At 35.0% G+C, this 25,533-nt stretch overlaps 1 protein-coding gene across 2 annotated transcripts in view; it reads right to left on the reverse strand.

Annotated features, from left to right (window-relative positions):
* Positions 1-11,879: 11,879 nt before the first annotated feature.
* The window catches only part of SYT10 (synaptotagmin 10), a 59,695-nt gene continuing 46,041 nt past the window's right edge, over positions 11,880-25,533 (reverse strand). Inside the window, exons 4-7 of one of the 2 annotated variants that reach the window (XM_055318757.1) lie at positions 20,481-20,601; positions 17,127-17,298; positions 14,889-15,018; positions 11,880-12,094 (exon numbers count right to left, since the gene is read on the reverse strand). In XM_055318757.1, coding sequence (XP_055174732.1) covers positions 12,023-12,094; positions 14,889-15,018; positions 17,127-17,298; positions 20,481-20,601 — 495 coding nt within the window. In that variant the 3' untranslated portion in view covers positions 11,880-12,022. Of the gene's footprint in view, positions 12,095-12,840; positions 12,978-14,888; positions 15,019-17,126; positions 17,299-20,480; positions 20,602-25,533 lie in introns of those variants that run through there. The other variant, XM_055318758.1, reaches the window with a different exon arrangement.

Below are 25,533 nucleotides of genomic sequence, written 5' to 3' on the forward strand. Positions count from 1 at the left end.
GAAGGGAATACCTGCTATTTGAGATGGGTTTTAATTCTAAAGTATGAGAAACAGTGATAGAGAAGTGTCATTTGTTTTCTGTGGGCCTGCTCATCACTTTCGGTTCAAAACAGGAGAGCTTAAAGCAAACCTTTTTTATTCCTAAGCTGTTCCAAACTATTCACTAAGGTACTGATGAGACAGAGATTTAGAGCAGCACTTTTTAAGTGATAAACATTTGGTTCGAACTTTCTTTTGATGCTACTTCTATTGAGAAAGAATAGAGCCTGTGTATGGCACCCTCCACTCACATGGCAGTTAATGAACAGCCTGAACTCATAAAACTTTTCTTACCCAGAGTGAACAAATCACATTATGTAAAGAGATTCTGAAGTGCTTTAGTCACTGCTTTCATGATATAGATACAATTTATAAGAGTATGTGAATGATTCACTTAGCCAAAATGGGTTGCATAAGTTGACTTTTGTCAAAAACAACCTAGAATAAGAGAATCAATTAATTGAAGACTGTGTGATACCTCAGCTGAAGAGTCTCCATTTATGGTAGAAGTACATAGCACTTCATCCAAAGTTAGGTGCCATCAAGCAGCAGAAAATGAGAATACATACTGTATATGAGAGAGCTTGCTTTCTAGATCATCCTACGGGGAATGGGGGTGGTCCTTGGGGATGAAGTGACTCATGCTCCCAACCCTCACTAAAAGCTATTAATCTTTCTTCTTTTTGGGAAAACTGAAATAGAAGTGCGGTCTTGAATAATGCAACTTAATAGCAGAAACATTTTTTTAGGAACTGTCACCAAAAGAGATCAAGAGAGCTTGCCCTCCACCCTGTCACAAGACAAGGGGCATCTTTTCCAGACTTTTCAACAACTCTGGAAAACTGAGAGTCCTCACCACCCTCCAGGGACTGCTGAAGTGAAATCTGCTGCTTGGTGTTCTTGCTGGCCTCAGACACTCTAGTCATCCCACCACTCCCGAGTTCACAGTCTCCTAATGCTTCTGGGTCTCCTCTCCACTGATCTGGTCTCTCATGGTTTTAGACTCCCCTAAAGCCTCTTACTGTGCCATGTGTTATTCCTTACCCATGATCAGCAAACTCTTACATAGCCTCAGCATCTTCCCCATGTTTCCTTTAACCTAAATTTCTCCTGTAGCATTTCTTAAGCAGCAGTTTACCTCCTCACACCCCACTCATCTCTGGGTCAGACCATATGAAACACTTAGACTACTACTGCACCTGCTTGAATTGATGTTCTGCCAACCATCTGAGATTCTCACTTCCATGTGTGCATCCTATACCTTTGGCTACCCCAAACTGCTCCAACCTAAAGTCACCAACTCAGACATCCCACTGTAAGGACACAGACTCATACTTCTTGTCAAGTTTTTATGACCTTTTGGCTTAATTAGGTTTTTCCTGCTTAACTATGATATAATTGACATGTAAGACTGTATAAACTTAAGTGGGACAATGTGGTATGTGTGGGTGTGTATCAAAGTATTTATCACAATAAGGTTAGTTAACACACAGTATATACCTCACTTAATCATCATTTTGAAGTTGTTATGGTGAGAACATTAAGGGTCTACTCTTACGGCAGATTTCCAGTATACATCATAGTATGGTTAACTATGGTAACCATGCTGCACATTAGATCCCTGGAACTCATTCATCTTAACACTGCAGGTTTGTACATTTTGACCAACACCTCTTTATCTTCCCCAGATCTCTGCCCCTGGCAGCCACCAATCTACTATCTGTTCTGTGAGTTCACTGTTTTTAGATTCCACATATAAATGAGATCATGCGGTATTTGTCTTTCTCTGTCTGACTTATTTCGCTTAGCATAATGGCTTCAAGGTATGTTGTGGCATAACTGTTTTATTTTTATGCTTCAGCCCTTCAGCATCAACATTAACTCATGTAGCTTTCTCTTGCTCTTCAATAACTATTGCAGAATTTCCCTCTCTCCTTGAAGACCTTGCTTCCTTCTTGCCATCAGCAAATGATTTGGATTATTTGACATACGCTTTTAAACATTGCAGTAACCTCAACTTCAGTACGTGGAAAAATATTTTTGAATCCTCCTTCTCCATCAGAAATGTCCTGTATCCAGTGTTCTTTATCTTTGTTTTCCTCCTACACACCTTCAATTTATTCTCTCAGTATTAAAAAAAAAATGTAAACCTGAAACTTAAATGTCTATGTGCAACCACTCCACTATTAGAAAGTCTAAATGATTAATAGTTATGCTACTTTATGGGCTGGCTCCTCCCTAGCTTCACCTTGTACTGCTCCTCACTCCGCCAAGCTTTTTTGTTCCACCCATAATCAACATCTTTCTCTTCTTCTAATGTGCTCAAGGTCTTGGCATAGTTTTATCTGTTTTTCCACCATAGTCACCTTACAACTGCCTATTCTTCATAGCACAACTAAAGTATCCTCCAGTGAGGTTTCTGTCAATCAAGCTCTACACAGTATAAAAAAGTTGCATATCTCAATTAGAATTGCTGATTAAGGGCAGCCCGGGTGGCTCAGTGGTTTAGCGCTGCCTTCAGCCCAGGGCCTAATCCTGGAGACCCTGGATCGAGTCCCATGTCATGCTCCCTGTGTGGAGCCTGCTTCTCCCTCTGCCTGTGTCTCTGCCTCTCTCTCTCTCTCTCTCTGTGTGTGTGTGTGTGTGTCTTTCGTGCATAAATAAATAAAATCTTAAAAAAAAAAAGAATTGCTGATTAATAGGTCTTTCTTGCCCTACTTTAAGCCCCATTAAGATAGGGACTAGGCCATATTGCTCACTCAGAGATTCTCAATAACGTCCATGGAAGAAAGTGAATGAATGACTTTAAATGAATCTTTTTATTATAAAAATATAGTATTTTTATTATTTTTTATTGTAAATAGATTATAGTTTAAAAACTGTATTTCTTGTGACTTACAGTGGTATGACTTTCTTTCCTCATAGAAGACAAATAGCTACAATCCTCTTATTATCTCAATTCCATGCACCTTTCTCCTGGATCACTATCTCCTATCTTTCCAGCTTATCCCCTCAATTATTCCCATCCTATCAAAATTTGGTGCCTATACTCTTGAAGCTGAAGATGACTGGAGAAAAATGTGCAACCACATTGACCTCCTACTTCAAATTCAGGGCCATGAACCTGAAAGTAGACCCTTAATTCTGCTCTGCAATCCTAGTACATTTCCCTGGGCTGCTTACCCTCCACTGTCCTGTAGGATTTTCTCACCTCTTCTTCTCTCAGACTTTGATTACTTCCTTGCATGCATTTGTACTCTGACTTGTTCATCTCTGGCTACTCTCTTCCTCGCTCACTCCATTGTAGCCCAGTGGCCAACTGGCTCTTCTTTGAACATTTAAGTATTCTCTATTTTAGGATCTTTCCCTGGTTATTCTCTTTGCCTGGGACATTCTTCTTTTTAGATAGCTTTATGTTTAACTCTTTCCTTCCCTCAAGTCTTTGCTTAAATGTGACCACCCAAAGACTTACCCTATTTAATTTTTTACTCTACCACCCTATTTAAAATGACAACCTACCCTTCCTAGCATCAGTGGTTCCTCTTAATTTATTCTCTTTAAAATTTTTTTAATTCCTTTTTTTAATAGCACTGTCTGATTCTGTCATACATATTTCATCTATTTACTATGTATAGTTTATGGTCTGTTTGGAGGAAAAATTGGTTAAAAAACCAGAAACTGTCAAATAGGATATTTGTGGTTACAATTCAGATTTTTAATTTATTCTCTGTAGACATTAATGGATATATATTCCTATTGTTTTATTTTATAAGCGTGGATAGAATCAAAACTTTTCAAATCTCACACACAAAGGAACTTAAAATAGTTTACCCATGAATTGGATACTTTCAAATTCTTTCAGATACATTGGTGATGACAGCCCAAATTGTCAAGATAACAACTCATGCTTTTCAAGAGATGGTAACTTTTGATTATACTTTGCTTTTTTTCCTCACATATATTTTTCAATATATACTTCTTATCAGATATATTGTATAAGTTGTCTTTATGATTATAACCTAATTATTATGCCTTCTGGTTAGGAGAATAGAGATATGTTTAAGGCGATCGTATGAAGAATCTGCATTAAAAAAATGGGATAACAATCTCTAACAACCAATAAGGAAGAAATTTTAATAGAAGAATGGGAAAAGTCTTAATGAAATCCAAATTTCCAATCAATACATATGAAAAGTGATCAATACCACTAGAATAAAAAGAAATAAAAATTAAAACATTGAAGAGATATTTTTGGCATGTTCAAATTGGCAAAGATTCGAATAATGACACTACCGATTACTGACTGGGGTACTTAGAACTAACCTATATTGTTAGTGGAAGTATAAATTTTAAATCAGTGTGGATAGAAATATAAACATTTTTTGAGCAGATATTTGGAAATACTAACAAAAAAATTCTTTAAATGTAGCCATTTAATTGCTTTTTTTCAGAAACAACTTGGATTTCATTTAGGCACTGCATACTTTTTGGATGTAGAAACTTAAGCAAGGCCAGACAGGTCAGATCACTAACTCTTCTTTATCCTGCATTCTATCCAGAGGTATAGATTGATTTACTTCTTCTTATAAGCTGTTTTATTTATTATTTTTTAAAAAAATATTTAAATTCAATTAACACATAGTGTATAATTTCAAAGTAGAATTCAGTGATTCATTAGTCTTATATAATACCCAGTGCTCATTATATCATGTGCCCTCCTTAACATCCATCACCCAGTTTCCCCATCTGCTCCCATTCCAGTGACCATCTGTTTCCTATGATTAAGAGTCTTTTACATTTGTCTCTGTCTCTGATTTCGTCTTGCTTTATTTTTTTTCCTCTAGTCCCATCTGATCCTGTGTTTTATTTCTTAAATTCCATAGATGAGTGAGGTCATCTGATAATTATCTTATTTCACTTAGCATGATATCTTCTAGTTCCATCCATGTCATTGCAAATGGCAAGATTTCATTTTTTGATGGCTGAATAGTATTCCATTATATATATACCACACTTCTTCTTTATTCATCTGTTGATGGACATCTAGGCTCTTACCATAGTTTGCCTATTGTGGACATTGCTGCTATATAATGACTCTAGTATAGTACATCTGGTTTTTGTTTTGGTTTTTGGTTTTTTTTTTGCACATCTGGTTTATCAATGATCACGATTTCCTTTAAGTGCTGTTTTGACTGCCTAAGACTAGTTGTGACACAGATGTTCCTTATGAAAATCTCTTGAAAAGCTGAGGAAAAGCAGAAGCAAATGAACAAAATAACTGGTATATTCCAGCTACTGGATCACTTTCTATTTATAGGGACTTTTTGAGGATGACCCAAATGTAGCTAATATGTGTAGACAGTGGGGCACCTGGGTGGCTCAGTGGTTGAGTGTCTGCCTTTGGCTCAGATTGTGATCCTGGAGTCCTGGGATTGAGTCCTGCATCAGGTCCCTGCAGGGAGTCTGTGTCTCCTTCTGCCTATATCTCTGCCTCTTTCTTTGTCTCTCATAAATAAATTAAAAATATATATATGTAGGTGGTATTTACCTTTTTAACACTTGACTAATGATTATTTCATTACTCCTCAATGGACATAATTCGGGACCTTGAATTAGTAGTTCTGTGGGATGCCTGGCTGGCTTGGTGGTTGAGTGTCTGCCTTTAGCTCAGGGCGTGATCCTGGAGTCCTGGGATCAAGTCCCACATTGGGCTTCCCGTGGGGAGCCTACTTCTCCTTCTACCTGTGTCTCTGCCTCTCTCTCTCTCTAATGAATAAATTTTAAAAATCTTTAAAAAATTAGTAGTTTTGTGAAAAAATGGTGTGTATTGTGAGATTTTTAAGATACATTCAGTTGCTCAAATTAGTGAATTATTGATAAATGAATCACACTGCTCTCTAATGAATAGATGACTACTAAAGAAAAATTTAGCAATGCAAAGGTCTCAAATCTTAAAAAGGTATTTTCTTTAAAGACAAAAATAATTTATAATCACTTTATTTATTTTTCAAAATACATATGAAACAGTAAAATTATATTTCAAGTGCTTTTCCATTTTCTTTTACAAAAGTAATCATAAACTGTACACTTCATAACAGCTTTGAGGTTTCATTGTTACATAATTCATCTGAACCTGACAAGTATGTCCACACATTCTAAAGTAGACATTGTAAAAATACTGAAATGTGTAACATCTTTTAAAGTGGTTGCAAAATATTTGTTCTAGGTAATACAATTATATGCAGTCAAGTTTCACAAATGGCTGGTTACCATGTACAAAAACCCGAAACACGAATTTCAAAAGATTTTAAAATTTCTGTTCTATAATGCGGAAGTCAAAGATATTGATTTGAACAATGGCTACGTATTACATCACAAACCAGTTAAAAAGTCACCTTATGAACAATGACAAAAGGATACCAAAAGGATCACATATGATGTATCTAAATTATTCAATATCACATGTGAAATTAAAAATTTTTGTGTTTTCTGGCAGTTTAGCATAATTGGCAAATGTCTTGAACTATTTATTCATTAGTGGAATCATCACATTTACAATGTGAGGCAGCTCTTTTCTATTTTGACCTCTTGATTCTTCATTCTGAAAGAAGGTCTCATTTTATTGTGTTCCATAACTTACCCATATTCTGCAGATGAACCCCATCATTTCTCTCAACTGGAAGGGCCAACAGAAAGTCAATGCAAATAACATGACTTGGGTTGGACTTTTGTTTATTAAAAAACTATAAATGCAAATGTTTTGCATAGTGAATTATGTCACTTATTTCTTATATAGTGATAGAATTTACGCAGTTATTCATACTAGGGATTACTGTCTTTTAAATGGAAAGCTTAAAGGGTATTTTTAAGGATAAAAATAAAACCCACAAAATGATATATATAGATAAAATAGAGGAACTCATGCAATTTTTATAGAGATTGATTCTATTGCTAGCTGGTCTGTAGCCTTAAGGATTATAGTGTTTTTGTTGTTGTTGTTTTGGTTCATAAGCTTTATTCTACAGCAAAATCATTGCCAAACATAATTCACTATATTGATGTTCAAATTGGGAAAATTAAAAAAAAACTCACACCACTTTTGAGATAGATGACAAAACCAAAAATCCAATGCATTAACCTTCCAACATTGAGACATACTTCTCTTAATAATTTTTCATTAATTTCTATAATATGCCTTGTTATGCATTAAATTGTTTTCAAGGGAACACAAATATTAAATTGAATAATTGAAATCCACCACCCTGTACAGTAAATAGGGATTCTGTGCACAGTATATGTAAATCGCAACAAAATTTCTGAAGAAAATGACCTATTTTTATCGTTTTATAAGATCAGGCATAGTTGCTCTTTGGAGGGGGTTCTTATGACCCAGGTGAGCTCCGAAGAGATTATTTTCAGTTGGAGATAAAAACATTTCCATAAAAATACTATCTGTGTCTCTAGATCTATCAATAGCAAGTCATTTCCAGTGTTTCATTATAGATAAAAATAGAATTATTCTAATCAATTCCTCCTTGTAGGAGTGTATTTAAATCATTTCAAGCATTAAGAAGCCTATCTTTTCTCTTAAACACCTACTTATTTTTTCAATCACCATTTCTAGTATTCAAAATGTTTGCATTCAATAAATCCTTAAACCTCACCTCAGCCCTTCCTTTAGCTCTTTCTTTTTAAAGTTTCTATAGCATGATATTGTCATGCCATCAAATCCAACCCTGGTTACCCACCTTCCTGATGAATAGGGTGAAAATGAAAACACCTTTTTACTTTGATGAGAAAACATTTGAACTGAATATTAATTTACTGCCACTGTTCAAATACACATCTTTTTGGTTAACTGTTAATGGTGGATGACAAGTATTATCAATGCATCTTTTATTAAATTACCACTCTAACATAAAATTGAGTAAATATAGGAAAAGTCTTTTAATGAAATAGAAAATTCTTACCTTAAAGAGCATCACTGAGTAAATACTTTGGAAACAGAATTTAGTGTAATCAGCAGTTTCCCATGTAAAATATAAACTCACTATTTTCTTTTAAAGAATGAGTCTTAGTAGGTTCAGATGAATCATATCCTGAGCCATGTCACTGAGGAACTATTAAAATGCTGTGTCATGAGTTTTTTTAAACAGCATTAGAGGATTTACCTTCCACTAAAAGGTAAAGATACAAAGGAGATTTCTATTTTGCTTTCAAAATCTTTATTTCCATGTATTTTAACATCTGTGTTTAACTACCATCCAGTTATGTAGATTTTCACTTTAAACTATTTTACTTTCCATGCTTTTGCATCATCTTTTACTGGCAGCAATACATTCTTAGCTTAAAAACTATAGAAGTTTAGATGGAGCAAAGTACATCAGAACAACCAGAGTTGCTTCAAGAACAAGTTGTGAAGAAAAGAGATCTCCACATTTTGTTTAAATGTAGTAGAGGTTGAATGACTTTCTTAAATCCTTATTAACTCAATTTTTTTTGTTTTGTTTTTTTGTCTTAATTATCAGGTAATTAAATCATAACTAAAGTGGCAAGGAATAATCAGATGGAATTCCATTCCATGAAAATATATTTACTTAGATAACATCAAGTACTCTTTTTAAAAGGGTAAAGAAATGACTGTGTGTTGTTCAAAGTTAAGATTTTTTGTGTCCCTTTATTTGTAAAGGCTCCTTTGATAATTCATTCCGAAATAAGTTACATTTTGTTTTATGGACAGCAAAAGTTGAGAGGGGAGTGAAAGTTTGGATTTTCCATTTTTAAAACAATCGATTATTAAGTTAAAGTCTTACAAGATTGATCTTCATTGAGTCTGCAAAATTTTAAAATAACATTATAGGAGAATAAACACAGGTGGAAATGCCAATTAAATATCACAACCCAATAGGTTCAAATATATTTGCTTTTATCTAAAACCTGAGTCAGTATTGATCAGTTGTGATCTCCCTGCAGTAATTAGAACACACACACACTCTCCAAAACTGCACAAGAAAGTGGATGCTTGGCTCTGCATTCCCATCTCCAGTTCCCTGGCATAGTCGTAATGATATATTTTTACTGAACTGTGAATGTATCAATATCATGAGTTTTTACGTGTAAAACAAAGTACCAGAAACAGGGCTCGCCTAACAAAGAAAATTAAAACTGTCAAGAAACAAATTAAGAAACCACTATAAAAAGAAAAGCATCATCCATTCAGATTTTTCTGAGAAGACTGCACATTCCTCAAACATTAGCATACTTTTCATATCCAATTTCCTCATTCCCCTGATTGCTTAGTGAATCAGGTAAAATACACGAATAAATAAATAAAATTAAAAAAAACAAAAAGAACATCAATATTGTTGTATAATGAACCAAGACTTGCTCCCTTTCTCTAGATTTATGTTTGACAAGTCCCTGAATAATCCCTGAAATTAGGTGTTCATTATATACCTAAACTTCAACTTCAGAATGTGTCAGTGCTGTCATGAAAAATGTGGTATCCCATGCTACTTAGTGGAAGATTTCTGTAATATCAAATCTCATTTTAAATACTGAAATTAAAAACATTTCATCCTCAATCACATGCAGAAGGAGGATAAGATAGGTTTGTATGGAAGTGTGGCTATGTAGAGTGAGAGTGTGTTGTATTGAAAGTGTTAAGATTGTATCTTAATAACATGAAGTATCCTTCAAAATCATCAGACTTTAGGGATAGAAGGGTACAACTCCCTCATGCATTCCATGAGAGATGGGTTGTGGTTATTTCTCTTCTTAATCTCTCTTACTGGATTAACAAATACTGGGCATGATGAATTTATCCTAATCCCTATGAAACAGTTTTTTAAAAATTACCTTAAAAACATATTCATATTTTAATCCATAGTCTCCACAGTAAAGTCTCCTGTTTGGCTGGTTGTTTGTGTTTTTTTTCATCATAAGCATTGGCTTTTTCTCCATAGGAGGCAAAGAAAAGCAAGAGCTTCTAAGAATGCATAAAAAGTCCTTAAAATATGTTTTCAGATGAAAATAATTATCCTCAGAAATATAGTTGTGAATTAATTGTAAGCTGCAGCTATATATACTAATAAAACATCTGTCTGCAAAAATGTCATTTTATTAAGAGTATAACTTGTCTTCCCATTTGACAATGTTTATTTCCTAGTAAAATAAAGAATCCCAGAATGGAAGTGTCATCTTCAGTCATTCTGTTTATGGCAAATGGTTCTTTTGGGCTTCAAAAGGTAGACTGGTATTTTCAAACAATTCTTTCTGTTATTTTCTATCAGCTAATGCTAGCTAGAAATAGTTGTTTTTATTAGGAGGAGACAGGTATTCTTGAAAAATTTTAGGGAATTGTGTTTGCATTTAAAATGTTAGTGTGTAAAATATTTACATCTTAATTTACAGTAATGCCATCATGTGAGAGATGCCACAAACAAAATTTCATAGCTTAAACTTGTTTTAATATTTAGAAATGATATTTTACTAAAATCAAAATTTTATACCTTGATAAAATTTTCTCATTCTGATGAACATGTTTTTATACTCTAAGTATAAGTTTTCTTGTTCTTTTCTTGGTTCTTTTAACCTCCTATCCTGGTATAATCTTGAAATATGCACTATTCATAGTATATATCTTAAAATAAGATTGGGGTCATTCAATATGGATACCTTCCGATAGGGTCCAGAAATGAGACAATAAAAAGTTGACCTGATTTAAAAGAAAGTTCTGTCATGTAAAAACATTTGCATAGTTTTTATAACTCCTGGCCAGATCCTTGATCCTTATGAAGGATCCTTTCATGAAAGGACTGCGGGTCTGGGCCTTTAGAATTATTTTTATTTTTATTAAATGTGGAAATTGTTATTTATGATATATATGTATATATATATAATTTTCTGAAAATTTTATGTAATTTTTCCCTTCTTAGGAAAATACCCAATTCTAGTACTTAATTTCTCATTGGGTTTAAAAGTCACCATTACTGTGTATAATCTAATTGACAATGAGCACAGACATTTATTGTACCTTTGGTGTCTGTTAGTATGTTCTATCAGAAATATAGGATCTACATGATAGCTTCATGTCACAAAATATACATGTCACAGTACTTGAGAACCTTACAAACACTTTAAAAATTAACACCTTCTGTTTCTATTCACTTGGGAATACTAATGCTACATTTGAGATAATGAGTATTAGAATTTTTAAAATACCAGTTAAACAGTTCAACAGATGTTTGAACTAATGTAACAATAAGACAGTATATAGAATGGTAGCCCAAATGGTTTGACCTCCATTTTCTAGCAACTAAATATTAATTCTTAAACTTAATTCAAAATTGTTCTTTAGATTATAGCATTGTCTGTATGTTTTAAAGAATGAACTTGAGAGACAAAGCTTTGAGTTTAGCAGAGCCAAACCTCACTAAGGAAGTAATTTGCTGAGAATGAAGAAAATATTATGAGATAAGTAACATTAATTTGATTGTGCAAGGATTTAATGCTGTGTAAGTTAAGTTCAAAATTTCCATTGAAGTTTATATGGAACCATCTGCCCAACTAGAGATTAACATTGTTGTAACAAAGTCAAAATCATACATACGTGACATGTGCTACTTTATACAATAGCAGAATAAACTATATTTAATTTTAGATAAGTACAGATTCTTTTAAAAGAATGTATTTCTTATGCAAAGAATTGCAACTTATGAAAACACTCTTTGTGCTAATAGGCATATGACATGAAGAATAAAATGCCTTATGCGAGTAAGGACTATTTGTATTCAAGTAAAATATATCAAGATGTCCAAAGTTAATGAACCGACAAAAAAAAAAAGAGTAAATGAAAAAAACGTCAAGTTTGTTCATTATCAAGATATATTTTAAATGAGGAAATCAAACCTCCCACTCTTTTTCTGATTTGATGAGCACAGGGTCCTGGGTCCTTATTATAATGGTCTTTATTTTGGAGGCATTATGGTGTGGAAGGTGGTTTGGGAGATGGACAGGATCCTTGACTATCAAAACTGGTTGCTCGGCCAGGCAACTGAAAGACAATAATTTCATAATGCATGATCTAATGCAAAAGATAATAAAGTGGGTAGTTGCTGCTACCTCTGACTAGTGGATATTCACCCATGATATGCAAATCTCCACAGAGAAGACATACATAACTTCCCCTGCCCTGTAGAACTCACCTTCTTGGGCAGCATGATTGGGCAAAGACATCTTATGGAGATGTAGGCAGAGCACGGTACCAAATGGCATGCACACAACTACTCATGACTGCAGGCTCATTTCACATTCTATGATAGGCTTTTAGCTCTTACTGTAAAATAATTAATGGTTTGTGATAGTGGGAGGTGATTGCTAGTTACGAGCAAGAAGGCTCAAGGCCCAAGAGACCACACTGTACTTGCTCTAAGGCAGAGGGCAATTTTTGTGGGGGCAACTAATGAGATGAGAGGGGATGACTTTGCAGATGGGAGCCATGAGTGTTGGAGAATAATTTCTCATGGTTCTTAAATATGTGTATTGAAAAAGTTCAATTACAATAGGATAGACTTTTGACTAGGTAGAAGGAACCAGATTTTCTAAATGATGCATTAGTCTCTCTCTGTTCCCAACTTACCCAGTTTTTGAATAATTGTTCCCTTCTCATTTTAATCCCTTCTCTGGCAATAAAACACATAATTATACACTCACCACTTTCCCAAAATGCAAAATCCAGCCAGTTCTTAGGTCTCTAGTCCATATGTTCTGTTTGACCAATGAATGTAGGTGCAGGAGTTGGAAAAAAGGAGCTACTTGCTGGAGAAAGTACATTTATATAGTCTTTTGTCCTCTGATACTCAGCTGTTAGAAATATATCTGGGATCTTCTTCTGATGCCCATATTGTAGCTTGTTCTTCCTGTAAGTCCTACAATGACTGAAAAGCGTTTACATGTCCTGAGACACAAACATAGGCCTATTCCAGAGCTCCCCTTCACCAGATAAATGTATAGCTGCTTATGAAACAGTCATAAGTAATTATAATATACCTTGGGGCATACAACCCCTGTCCTTTCATTACTAAAAGTTCTTGCTTACACTATCTCTCTTCTCCTTACATAATTCCTGTGAAGTCTGTAGGGCCATACATTTCTATTTTCATTAAGTGTGGAGAAATTCAGCTGTAGACAGAATAAGTGATCTGCTCAGGATCAGATAGCCAGAGGAGCAAGGATTAGATCCCATATCACTTTTCTTTTTTTTTTTTCTTTCCACATCACTTTTCAGTGTGGTTCTCTGCCTGGCAAACTTTACTCTCATGCCTAGATTCTTAAAATTAATATTCACTTCAAACTTTAAATGAAAACAAGAGGAGAGGCAGGAAAAGGATAGTGATTATATAATAAGAAGTAGAGTATATTTTATATTTTATACTTTAGACAATACACACTATTGACGTGAAACCCAACTTTCCTGAGACTTGCTAAATACACCTGTCTGTACTTCTGAAGCACTCTCGGGGAAAGTCCTGTGTGAATGTGCATTTGTGTTTGTGTATGTGTGTCTTTTATGATTTACATTAAATGAAGTGAGGTTAAAAATTGAGAACATTAATAAATATAAGCGGATATCTTATCCATGGTAACAGCTCTGTTGCCTGAGCATGCAATGTTCATACAGTGTTCATCAAATTTTCCCTATCGTGTCCTGAGTAACACAGCCAAGGTCACATTTTTGCGACTAAGCTGAAAAGCACTTGGGCCCACTGACAGTTAATTACACTGTGCTACCTCTCTCATTCAACCCAGTGTTTAATGCCAGAGCAAGAAGCAGACTCTCACCCATGAACAGACAGCAGTGTATTTTTCACTTACTATGTAGCTATCATAACTATTCTTTGTATCGAATGGCATAAATGCCAGCATCTACCCCACATCCTTTTGTTAACCTGCATTACCTCTCAATCAATCAGGTCACACAAAAGACTTACTTTGTGACTCTCCAAGAGTTTCCAGCAATCATCTTTGGGAAAGAAAGTCATCCCACCCTGTGACATTCAGTGTATTAAATAGACTGACAACTAACTTAAAGGCTAAAAATCCTGCCACAAGTGGATGTTGATACTTCTGGTTAGTATAACTGTGAATAGTAGTTGTATTAAGAGCTAACATATGTCAAACTCTGTGCTGAACACTTAATATTTGGCATTTTACTTAGTTTTACTCTTTGAGTTTACTGCTATTACAGAGCAAGGGCAGAAATATAGAGAAGTTACAGGAACTTGCCCCAAGTTCTTCCAATATGGGTCCCACAGCAGAGCCAGGCTTTGAACTCAGGCAAGCTGATGCCTCAGTATCTTAAAAATCTGTGAGCACTTTTATTTAATGCCCAGAGTATTGGGAGATATACTTGTCCCTTTACATAGAGGAGTTGTATTAGAAGATAGTACTTCTAATTAGGGATTCTAGGAGAAGTTTAGGTGAGGTGGCTGTTTTCACAAAAGGGAAACAGCAAAATTCAGTTGCCAGTTAGTAATAATTTACTTGATTGCTCTATCACTCATTTATAGAAGTTTTCATGCTACACAAGGAAAATGAGACTTGCAGTTTTTGTGAGCTTGCTGTCCAGAGGAATATCAGACCCAGAAAGTTTAATGGTTTCTAAAATCATACAAGGCACACAGAACTTTGAATACTGGATGATAAACTGTGTGGGACGGAAGGAAGAGCAATGTTTAAAAAAAAATTGGTGAATGTATACAATCAATGACAGACAAATGTTAGCAAATAATAATATTTAAGAAAAATAGATTTTAAAAAAGAATAGATGCCAGGGAACTGCAGCATACCTCCAGCAAGGGGTGCCAATGTGTTATTGGTTTTCGGTGATAGGCCAGCATTTCATTCCAGTGGTCTCGCCCAAGACCTTCAGCGTCCAGGCCTGTTCTACACACTCCTATGACCTCATTGTGTCCTACCCTACAATTTGGAGAATATCACACTTTCATTCCAACATTCAAAGATAAATGGAGTTTCATACATGTTAGCAGAATTTTAAACATGATTTAGAACTAGATTTTATGATAAGTTCTAAATTATTCTGCATATTACTTTAGGTCAAATTAAAAATTTTACACAAACAAAATGCACTACACAAGATTGGCTTTCAAATATGAATTTGTAAAAGGAGAATGCATAAACCGTTTTAGTTCTCTGTAAGTTGGGCACATTTCACAATAAAATAGAATGAGAAACACCAGCTGGTTCTTACCTATATTGTTGGATTTCCTTTTTAGAAGCAGCCCTATTAACTTTAAGTGATAGAAATGAGATCTTGTTTTTTTCACAATGCCTAATATTTTATAGTGATGCTTTGATTTCTTACCAAGAGTCAATACCCACTTTTATTTTGTATAAATGGCCATATTTAGTTGACTCTAAGTGATATGTCAGTATATATCACTGCTTATACTACAATGAAACAGGCCAGGGCTATATTCAGTATTACGGTATTTGAGTTATTATTGCACAGCACCAGGGAATACTGCACAACATTCCTGTTGTGTATTCCACACAAGACTCAAATGTGTATGTTCTAAGTCGCTTCCCAAGAATGGAATGTAATTTAAAGGCATTTCTATAGAGTTCTTTTGACAGACATCTCTAAGAAGACTTTTGAGATGATTTTAGGACCTTTCATTACTTTCTTCCTGTCACTGATGTAGATATGTTTAGTATCATGTTTCTTCCATATGAAGTTTCCCCAACAAGCATATTTTTAGGAATAATTTTAAAAATCTTTCTGTTCTATATACTGTCAAGATCCATTTCCCTAAAATTGTCTGCATGACAAATGCTGTTGTATCTACCTGCAATCACTGTGATAAATCGATAGGAATAATATTTTGGAAAGCAGATTAAGGGCTTCTGATGAAAGCACTGAAATATTTTTAAAGTTTGAAATTTTAACTAATTCAAGATTTTTGTCTCTCTAAATAGTGGTAGTTTTTTCCCTAAACTGTGATATAAACTAATTTCAAATAGATAGTATAAATCATTTTACTTTTTAGTGCTTCATTATCTAGCTCTGAGCCAGGGGATACCATATTAATTTCTCTAGATTCTAGGGTCCTGGTTACTACTATTTTCATGATATCATAAAATGGAGCACTCCTTTAGAATACATTAGAACAAAATAAATGTACTAAGACACTATCTATGTGCTGATAATTTTGTAGGTTAAACACACAGTATTCCTTCCCAAAGATATAAGTATAAAAAGCAAAACAATACAAAGAAGTATATAGCAAGGGCCAATTAAGAGATATGAACCTTTATAGGGACAACAGTTCAGAGGAAGAAGAGGTAGGTTAGCTGAGAAAGACACAGAAGGGGTGACTTAAGCAGGGCTGTAAAGCCTTGGTTGGATGAGATACACAGAGCAGGGTGACATTTCACACAAGGCAAGAGTGGGAGAGTAAAGTTCAGAGCTGAAGCAGGAAGAAACATCAGAGCTGCATTTGGGAGTTTGCAATTTATTTTATGAAAGAACTGACTTAAAGTGTGCAGGCTGAATGAATTACCCACAAAGCATGTTGAGACATCAAAGCTATTATTCACTTTCCACTCTTAATACTCACTGTTAATGGTTCTATATTACGCTAATGTCTTACAAATGGGAAAAGTGAATCCCAAAGAGATTACATAACTTGCCCTTACACACAGTTAGTTAATGAAAGAGCCTGGGTAAGAATTAATGATATTCATATTCTAGCCCAGTTGGGAAAACAAACTCCATTGATAGTAATTTCTGTTGTTATTGTAAAAAGATGTCACAATAATGCTTCCTATAATGGGTTCCATATTACTTCTACACCACTCTCTCATCAGCCCCAGGTGTCTGACTTCTTTTGGAAAAGAAAAAAGAAATATTATAACATGGGAAAAAATGAATTTTGAATGAATAATTTTTTCCTCTTCCATTCTAAATTAAAACTGTTGGAGCAGTAAATAACCTGGAAAGTTGAATTTGCTCTGCATATGACTAAACATGGCTGTTCTCCAGTGAGTGATGAACAGGTACCCACCTATCGTAATCCATGACTGCAATGGAGAGGCTGACCTGGTCCACGTTCTCTGGAGGGATATCGAAAATAATGGCCTCATTGTACACAGGGTTTAGAGTATTTTTCTTTGTAGTTGTTTTCCGCTTTTTTAATCTTCGACCCTCACACATCAGAGACACTTTGACATAAGGATCTAGGAATAGTAAGGTAATTTCATTAAAATGAAAGTAACAGTACGAAGCATAAATAAAACTGTAATTAGTTATTGCTATAAGAAAAGCCTTATTTAGCGGTATAAGAAAAGTATATTAAGCCTTTCAGTATTATCAGTCTTAAATTCAAATGACTTATATGGGGGTAATAGACTAACACTTCGTACTTTAAATGGAATAATTTATCTTGAATGAGCCAGAAAAGTATTAGTTTCATCTGTTTTTAATACAACAGAGAAAACCTACCAGTCTACCAAGAGCCAGTCTGGAACTATATGTCTTCTGGTCACAGCTATTTGAGAATATATTTTGTTAAAAGTGATTTCTAGGGAATGTAATCCTAACAGGTAAGAATAATTGCCTTAGGGATGTCTGGTTGGCTCAGCAGTTTAGCACCTGCCCTCAGCCCAGGGTGTGATCCTGGAGTCCCAGGATCAACTCCCACATCAGGCTCCCTGCATGGAGCCTGCTTCTCCCCCTGCCTGTGTCTCTGCTTCTCTCTCTCTCTCTCTCTCTAGGTCTCTCATGAATAAATAAATAAAAACTTAAAAAAACAATAATTGCTTTAAAGTTAATTTCCTTCAAAATGATTTAGGATAAGAAGATTGAAACTTGTGAAAGCATAACATTGTATCTAGAGCATATGTGTGTATGTGTGTATGTATACACCCACAACTAGTAGAAGTTAGAAATTTCCTCAATTGTTGGAAAAGTATTAAAATAAGACATTTCATTTTACAGTCATAGTGTTGGTGTTTGATAAAGAGCTCAGACTGAAGAAATGATCACTACAAAATATATTAAATATGTTGTGCTTAATTGTATACAATAAAAAAGGTAATAATTGGTTTAAAAATGTTATGGAAGGTTCTTGATATGACATTGTCTATATGATACCAACTTGAAAGGGAAAATTTTATTTGGCCCATATTTTTATGGGCCAAATTTATTTTCATAAGAAGGAAAACTGTTATAGTATTACAGAAAACTATGCAAAAGTTTCTATAAGAGCCTTACTTTTGTACCTTTTAATAGGAAGGAAGCATGGCTTTGGGAGGGGATGTAAGCATTGGGGTGAGAATGCTAGCTGGTTAAACAATCAGTGTTTGCTCTATGTTCATTTATTTTTTCCCCCTTTATTCTGGTTGCTCTCCAACAGTAACACCACCACCTCTTTTTTCCTCTTTCTACCAATGTAGTAATAAATCTTATTTTCTTAGAATAAGCCAAAATCATAACAGTATAAATTTACTTGAATTAATAATACCTTTTAAGCTCTAGAAAAATATATCTGTATATTTCATAAGCATTTCAATCAAGGAGCAAAAAATATATTTTCTGGCTCAAAATTGGGTAAATAAAGGTAAACAAAATGGCAATGTTCAATGGCTGTTTCCCATTTACTTCTCAATTTTTTAATAATAGGAAGTATGTTCTAAGAAAGAAACTCACTTCTGTGATACTCTTTTGTGTATTAGGCCCAGGCCTAGACCTCTCATTAACATTGGGAACAAGACATGATTTATCCTCTGCCACCCCCATCATGTCTCTGACGACATTTCTCCACTAGTGACAAGGATAATTTACTGGCTCCTTAGTTGATTCACAAACCTCTAGTGAGAGTTAATGAGGTGGTGTTCTCAGAGCATGCACTCTTTCGTTGAAAAGCTTCATATAAACAAAAAGTAATCTTGCACTTAATTACAACTTTGATGCTGTCTGCTTGTCTCAGAATTTGATCTCTTTTGATATATGGAGGAAAGAGTAGAATAAACAATAATTTGCAGAGTACATTGTGTAAATTCTTCAACATTTACTGACCCAAGAATTTTTCACCAAAATAAATGCAGAGTTTACTTTCATTCTACTTTTATATATCAACTGTGTATTGTAAATTTTTAAAAATGAAAAAATAATTCACAAAATTGTTCAAAAGTGAAGATGGTAGAGAAAAACCTATAATGAGAAGGCTCCCTCCCATCTGTTCCCATACCTCTCTCTCCACCCCTTGGTTTTCGTTTGTCACTCTGGTAATTCTTTTTGCAAATATTAACAACATAAATATGTATTGTAATATTCCCAATGCTTACACAGAAAGGAGCATGATATCCATTTATTTTTGTGCCTCCCCCCTTTTTTTTCACTCATTTAGTGTATCCTGGAGCTCTTTCTGCACTAGAACTTAGAGTTATCTCATGCTTTTTGTAACACAAATTTAGTTTATTTCTTTGTTCTGAAGAAGCACAAAGTTATAGATTTCTTTCCCCATGTCATCCTTTCCTGTATCTCCACTACCATTTCTTATTTGTTTAATTTGACAAATGCTTATTGCCTTCTCTCCTCTGTCCTGATCATTTTTTCTTTTACAGAGCTCTGCCAGAGTTCACATATTAAGTTAATATATAACCTTCCAGACTGTAGTGATTTAAATGCAGGGGTAAAAGAACATGATGTGACTTTACCTCTTTATCAAAATTAGCACAGAAAGAGAAATTTCCTCCAAGAATATCGCAGACTCCATGCAGAGCCTGACATGGGACTTGATCCCGGGTTTCCAGGATCAGGCCCTGGGCTGAAGGCAGCGCTAAACCACTGAGCCACCCGGGCTGCCCTCCTCCAAGAATATCTTTAAGAAACTTCAAGAAGCATTCCTTTATTATTTCTTTCAGTCACTACACTTGCCCAAAGTTTTATTTTGAAAGGTGTTAAGAATGCAGATGCAAATGATGGTCTTTGAAACTTGTTCTTTCTCTGCAGATCGAGGGAGGGAAAGAAGTTCAGCCTACATGTGTTTTCATACTTGTAAGGTAATGCAAGCTTGAGGTGAAGAATCTCCTTTTATAAGTAACTGACTAGTTAGAAGTAGGGCAGTGATTGGTAAATTATGAATTTTTAAGAAAGAACCAAATTTGTAGAGCAAAATAAAAATAAAAACTCTAGCTCATAGTCAATATATTTGATAACATCTTTTAAAATTTTTATAATAATAATAATGTAAATATAAGAGGTGATTTAAAGTCCTTTGTTTGGTAATCTCTTTTTCTACTTTTATAATACTCCACTATAGACAAATGAACTTAATAATTCAATAGCCATATATAATTTTGGATACATGAAATATTTGGGAATGTACCCTTGACCCATTAGCCAACTGTGTACATACCTGATGAGCCAGTGACATCCATAGCCTTCAGATTTCTGCACTTGATGACTGTCAATGTCATACGTCCAGCAGTTGGCAAATAACAAAGGGAAAACATGATTTCACCCAGATCTATACTTTCCTAGAAAGGCAATTGGTAATGTTAGCCATTTCGACCGGATAGTAAAACAAGATTATAATTGAAGAGGTTCAGTGAAAACTCACTTTGATGGAATCTCTGAATGTCATTCTAAACTGTTTTATTAAGGATACAGATAACATTGCAAGAAAGCTGTTCTAAACAGAGTAAGAAAAGAGAGTATATTCCAGTTTGCTCATTTGACATCTCCACTTGTATTTTTAATAGGAAACTCAAATTTAATATAGTCAAAACCAGACTGCTGATTCCATTCATTCCTATTCATCTTCTGAAACCAATTTTTCTGTCACTCTTTCCAAGAACCAACAAAGGAAGTTATCACTTACCCAGAGGCTGGAGCCAGAGCCCAGCAGTCACTTTTATTCTTCTCTTTCCCTCACCCCTACACATCCAACCCATGTCTTGTCTACACTGTCTACCAAATATATCCCAAATTAGTGACTTTCTTTTTCAGCTCTATTAATACCATTCAAACCAATATCACTTCTTCTCAGGATTACTTTAGGAGTTTCTAAAATTGATCTATCACAGAAGCACTCAAAAGTGATCACTTACGAACTGCAAATCAAGTTATTTCACTCTCCTGCTTGAAACCATCTGAGGGCTCATAACTATACCGGAATAAAATTCAAAACCTGGTATAGAAGTAAGGTAACTATAAATCTTGGTATATCTGGGAAATTCTGGGTTTATACCTGTTGTCCTTGTATAATTAGTAAGAACATTCCCCTTCAATTCTTAAATATGTCTTTGGTTTGGATGGTAAATCACAAGGTCAGATATAAGGCCCAATGTGATCAGGATCCTATCTTTCTAACTTTATTTCTTGCCTCTCTTCTCAGCTTACTCTGATATGGACTCAAACCCCCTTTTTTTCCCTGTTATTCAAATAAATGCAGTTTGTTCCTGCCTTTGCCTGGTGCATTTTCATTTTTTCTCATATATCTTTCCATGGATGACTCCTTCTCACAATGCAGGACTCAGCTCAAATAGCATCTTCTTAGTGAGGCCTTCTTCCTTCCTATCCTATGCTCACCTACTCACAGATCCTTTATATTTTTTTCATAGTCCTCATAATCATTAGAAATTATCTTTTACATTCATTTTTTGTTTCCCTGATTCCCATATGTAAGGTCTAGGACAGCAGAGTTCTTGTCTTTTTATTGCTACACTCTACTGAAATGCCTGGTGCATAACTGGCTCTCAGTGCATCTTTTTGAAGAAATGAAAAGATTAGTTCATATGGACATAAAGTTGTATCAGATATACATTTGAACTGTTCACAGAACCCTAATATAGATCTATTTCCTGTCCATGGCTGCATAGATGGTGGACAAATGAAAATGAATGTGAACAATGCATATTTAGGATGCTTCTCAAAGAGCTATTTATAGGATTTAATAAAATCATTCCTGGTAAGACAATATGTGGTAGATTTAATTTGGCAGGAAATAAGTTGCTATGCACCCAAGCCCATAGGACTAGGTTCCTAAAAATTCTTCACGACAAACTATTAACATTTGTTGGACTTACTCTTATACCTTAGATTCTGATTTATGTAATTCCTATTTCTTTATTCATGGTCTAGAAGTAGTAGAGCCCGCTAATTAAGAGCATAAAGTTTAGAGTCAAACTTATGTTTGACTCCTGTTTTTTTCTACCTCCTAGCTGTGAGATCCTAGGAAATTTAATTAAGTTTTGAATTTCTGAAACTTTCATTTTCAAACTAAGGAAAGTACCCACTCAACAGTGGTTTTAATCATTAAGTGAGATAATGTATATAAAGTCCAAGGCATTTAAACCAATGGCTGACATATGACAAAGGATACTGTTTTGTTTATGACTGTGTTGCCATCACATGAGCAGTACCTTACTCATATTGAATGCTGAGTAAGTACTAGATAAATGAAAAAAATTAATCAAGGAAAGCAGTTATTATTTTTTAAGAACTTTACTAAAAAGCATATATTTTAAAACAAAGATATATTCAACTGGGTCTCCTCTGGGCTTTTGGATTGCTGCAGACCCAAAATAGTGAGCAATAGCCAACAGGAGAGGCCAGAGAAAAAAAACAGCAAGAGTACAATCTCCTACTAAGGATTCATTCTTTTCACCACCAAGCAATTACTGAATATTATTTGCTAGGTGCACTGGTAGGTTCCATGGACCCCAAGATAGATGTGGCATGATTCTGTCCTTGAAGATCTCAGCTGAGAAGGAAGAGTAGGCTATAAAAGACTAAGAAAATAAGTCTGGATCCTATTTTTATCTGGTGATTCTCTTCCTGTTTCTATCTCTTTTCCAGTGTTTCTTTAGGCTGAGTCAATGGAGTTCTCTGAAATTTTCTATCTGGCAGCCACCACCCTTCCTTTTCTCTCAGTGTGTATTTCTCCTCCCAGGAACTATCAGTAAAAGTAGGCACACTTTGTCACCAGCTGGTGAAAAAATTAAGGCACCTTTTTATGAATATAGAGCAACTGTTAAGTTCTTAGTGGGATGGCAGTGGAGAAGTGAGGGAGGAAATAGGAGACATGATCTCAGGGATGAAATGCTTAGAGTCCAACAGGGATTGTACCACAAACACAACACAATGTACCAACAGACACATCTAAAGGGCTTAGTTCTTACATGAAAAGAACATATTTTCATGTATGTGACTGTGACGATTTTAATCTTACACATTGAACAATCTGTAGAAGTAATTTTTCTATTTCTCTAGATATATCACATGCTTACTGGTTGGAACAAAGAAAATTTACAGTATTTGGTCCCACCCCTCAAAGGTCCTTTTTATCAAGCTGCAACATAATTTTGACTATCTGTTATTAACAGGTATTGGTAAATGTAAAGAGGTTAAACTGAGGAGTTGACGAAAGTACTAGCCTAAATAAACTAAAAGCAAAGAGCATGATTAAAGGACATCCCTAGGCAGCTCTGTATGACAGGCTAGCTGGGTTTTTGCCTACTGGAGTAGTAAGTAATTTCCTTAAATATTTAAACTCCATGAGGTCAGTAGTTTTAAAGAAACTAGAATGAACTGGGTGGTTTTCTTTATTTATTTATTCATCAGAGACACAGGCAGAGGGAGAAGCAAGCTCCCTGTGGGGGGCCCGATGTGGGACTTGATCCTAGGATCTGAGCCAAAGGCAGACGCTAAACCCCTGAGCCACCAGGTGCCTCTGGGTGGTAAAGATTAATGTACAGTATGCATGCATAATAATTGCAAAAGGATTCTTCATTAGACTAGATTTTTCCTTCAGGAAGTGTGAATGTGAAAGAACTGAAATTGCATACACGCTGAAAAGGGCACAATACTCTCTAAGGTAAATACCAATATTCTACAACTTTTTAAATCTGGAAGCAACCTAAGAAGTAATTATGAGAAATGAATTAATGAAGGTAAATGGCTGTATAACCTTTAAAAAGGTCCTGTAACAAATGTACCAGCGGAAGTCCAGGTTTGGGTGACAGTCCTGTGAGCTAGTGTGAGCACTAATTCTCCATACCCCCTGTGTCTGTGTGTAGATGGCCCAGCCTCAGGGAGCAGGCTGACTTTTAATTGCCACCTCTTCTCTGCCCCAGCTCACTGCAGTTTATAAGGCCATACTCAGTTCCAACAATCTGAACCCTCTCCTGCCGAGCAAAAAAAGCAGAAAATAAGTTGAAAGGTCTCTGAACATATAGCATAAATATAACAAAGTTATATGGTGAAATTCTCTTACATAAGGAGACGACCTCATTTCTTACTCAACACCCATTCACTATTATTTTAGGTAAAATTCTAACGAGAATGTTTCCTTGGTATATCATTCTATAGCAGGTCAAAACTCACAGGTGGAATGTGGAAATGGGGCAACTAAAGCAGTCGGTCTGGGGAAGCCCGCAATAAATGATAGCTGGAAAGACACCATTCATACAAGAAGGAAGCAAATGTTTGGAAAAGGATAGCAATCTGGAATCGTTTTCCATCAAGGGGAACTGACACTTATAATAATGCCTTACTAACTTAAAACAGCATTTTATTATAGATTTCAACAGTAATTAATATTTAAAATGATGGCTTTTGAGTCATTAAACTTAGAAAAAATATATTCTATATGTTCTAAGAAAGTAGAGAAGTATACACTATTTTTTTTAGGAATTTATCCAAAATCCTTAGAATGTTTGAAGTGGTAATTTTGGGCTTTAGGCTTTGAGTTTCTGAAAAGTTTATTTCTGGATAACCTCATTTATTCCAATTCTACATGAACATGAACTTCTCATATGAACCTTTGAAAAATGACTCTATCTTTGGACAAATAATCATTTGAAATCCTGCTTTACGTCTAGTATATAGTGTTCCATAAAATTTCTCCAGGTAGGAAGACCATTCTCATACACACTAATAATGTATTTGGTGGAACATTCACAGTGACGATCTTCTGACTGTATACCTGGAAGGAGGGCTTATGAAGAAGGCTAACACTGAGCCTGGCTCAGAGACTATACATTTGATTTCTTCACCCTGGTTCCACAGACATTGAGCTGGGTAGATAAAGATCACTTTCTAGTAACTGGCTATAGTTAACTTCATAAACATAGACACAGTTATAAAGATTTTTCCATATACCATCTCTCTAAGATAGAAATAAAAGTCAATGGACAGATAAGTTGATATACAGATAGTTGCACTGCACATCCTATTTCAGGACTGAGCTAATAGTAAGATCGAACTATAGCAACTGAGTATAGAAATGGAGAGACATCAGATTTAAGGCTTGATAACTACAGCATGTTTTAACCCAGTGAAGGAAGTAAACAGCACATTAGGGTTTGAGAGCCTACAGACATGAGACCGGCAGAGGAGAGGAATAATATTGTATGTGAGTACTATGATTAATATTTACAAATAAGAATGGGCAGCTTATGGTAAGA

Source organism: Nyctereutes procyonoides, unplaced genomic scaffold (genome assembly GCF_905146905.1).
Source record: "Nyctereutes procyonoides isolate TBG_1078 unplaced genomic scaffold, NYPRO_anot_genome, whole genome shotgun sequence".
In the NCBI taxonomy this organism is placed as follows: domain Eukaryota; kingdom Metazoa; phylum Chordata; class Mammalia; order Carnivora; family Canidae; genus Nyctereutes; species Nyctereutes procyonoides.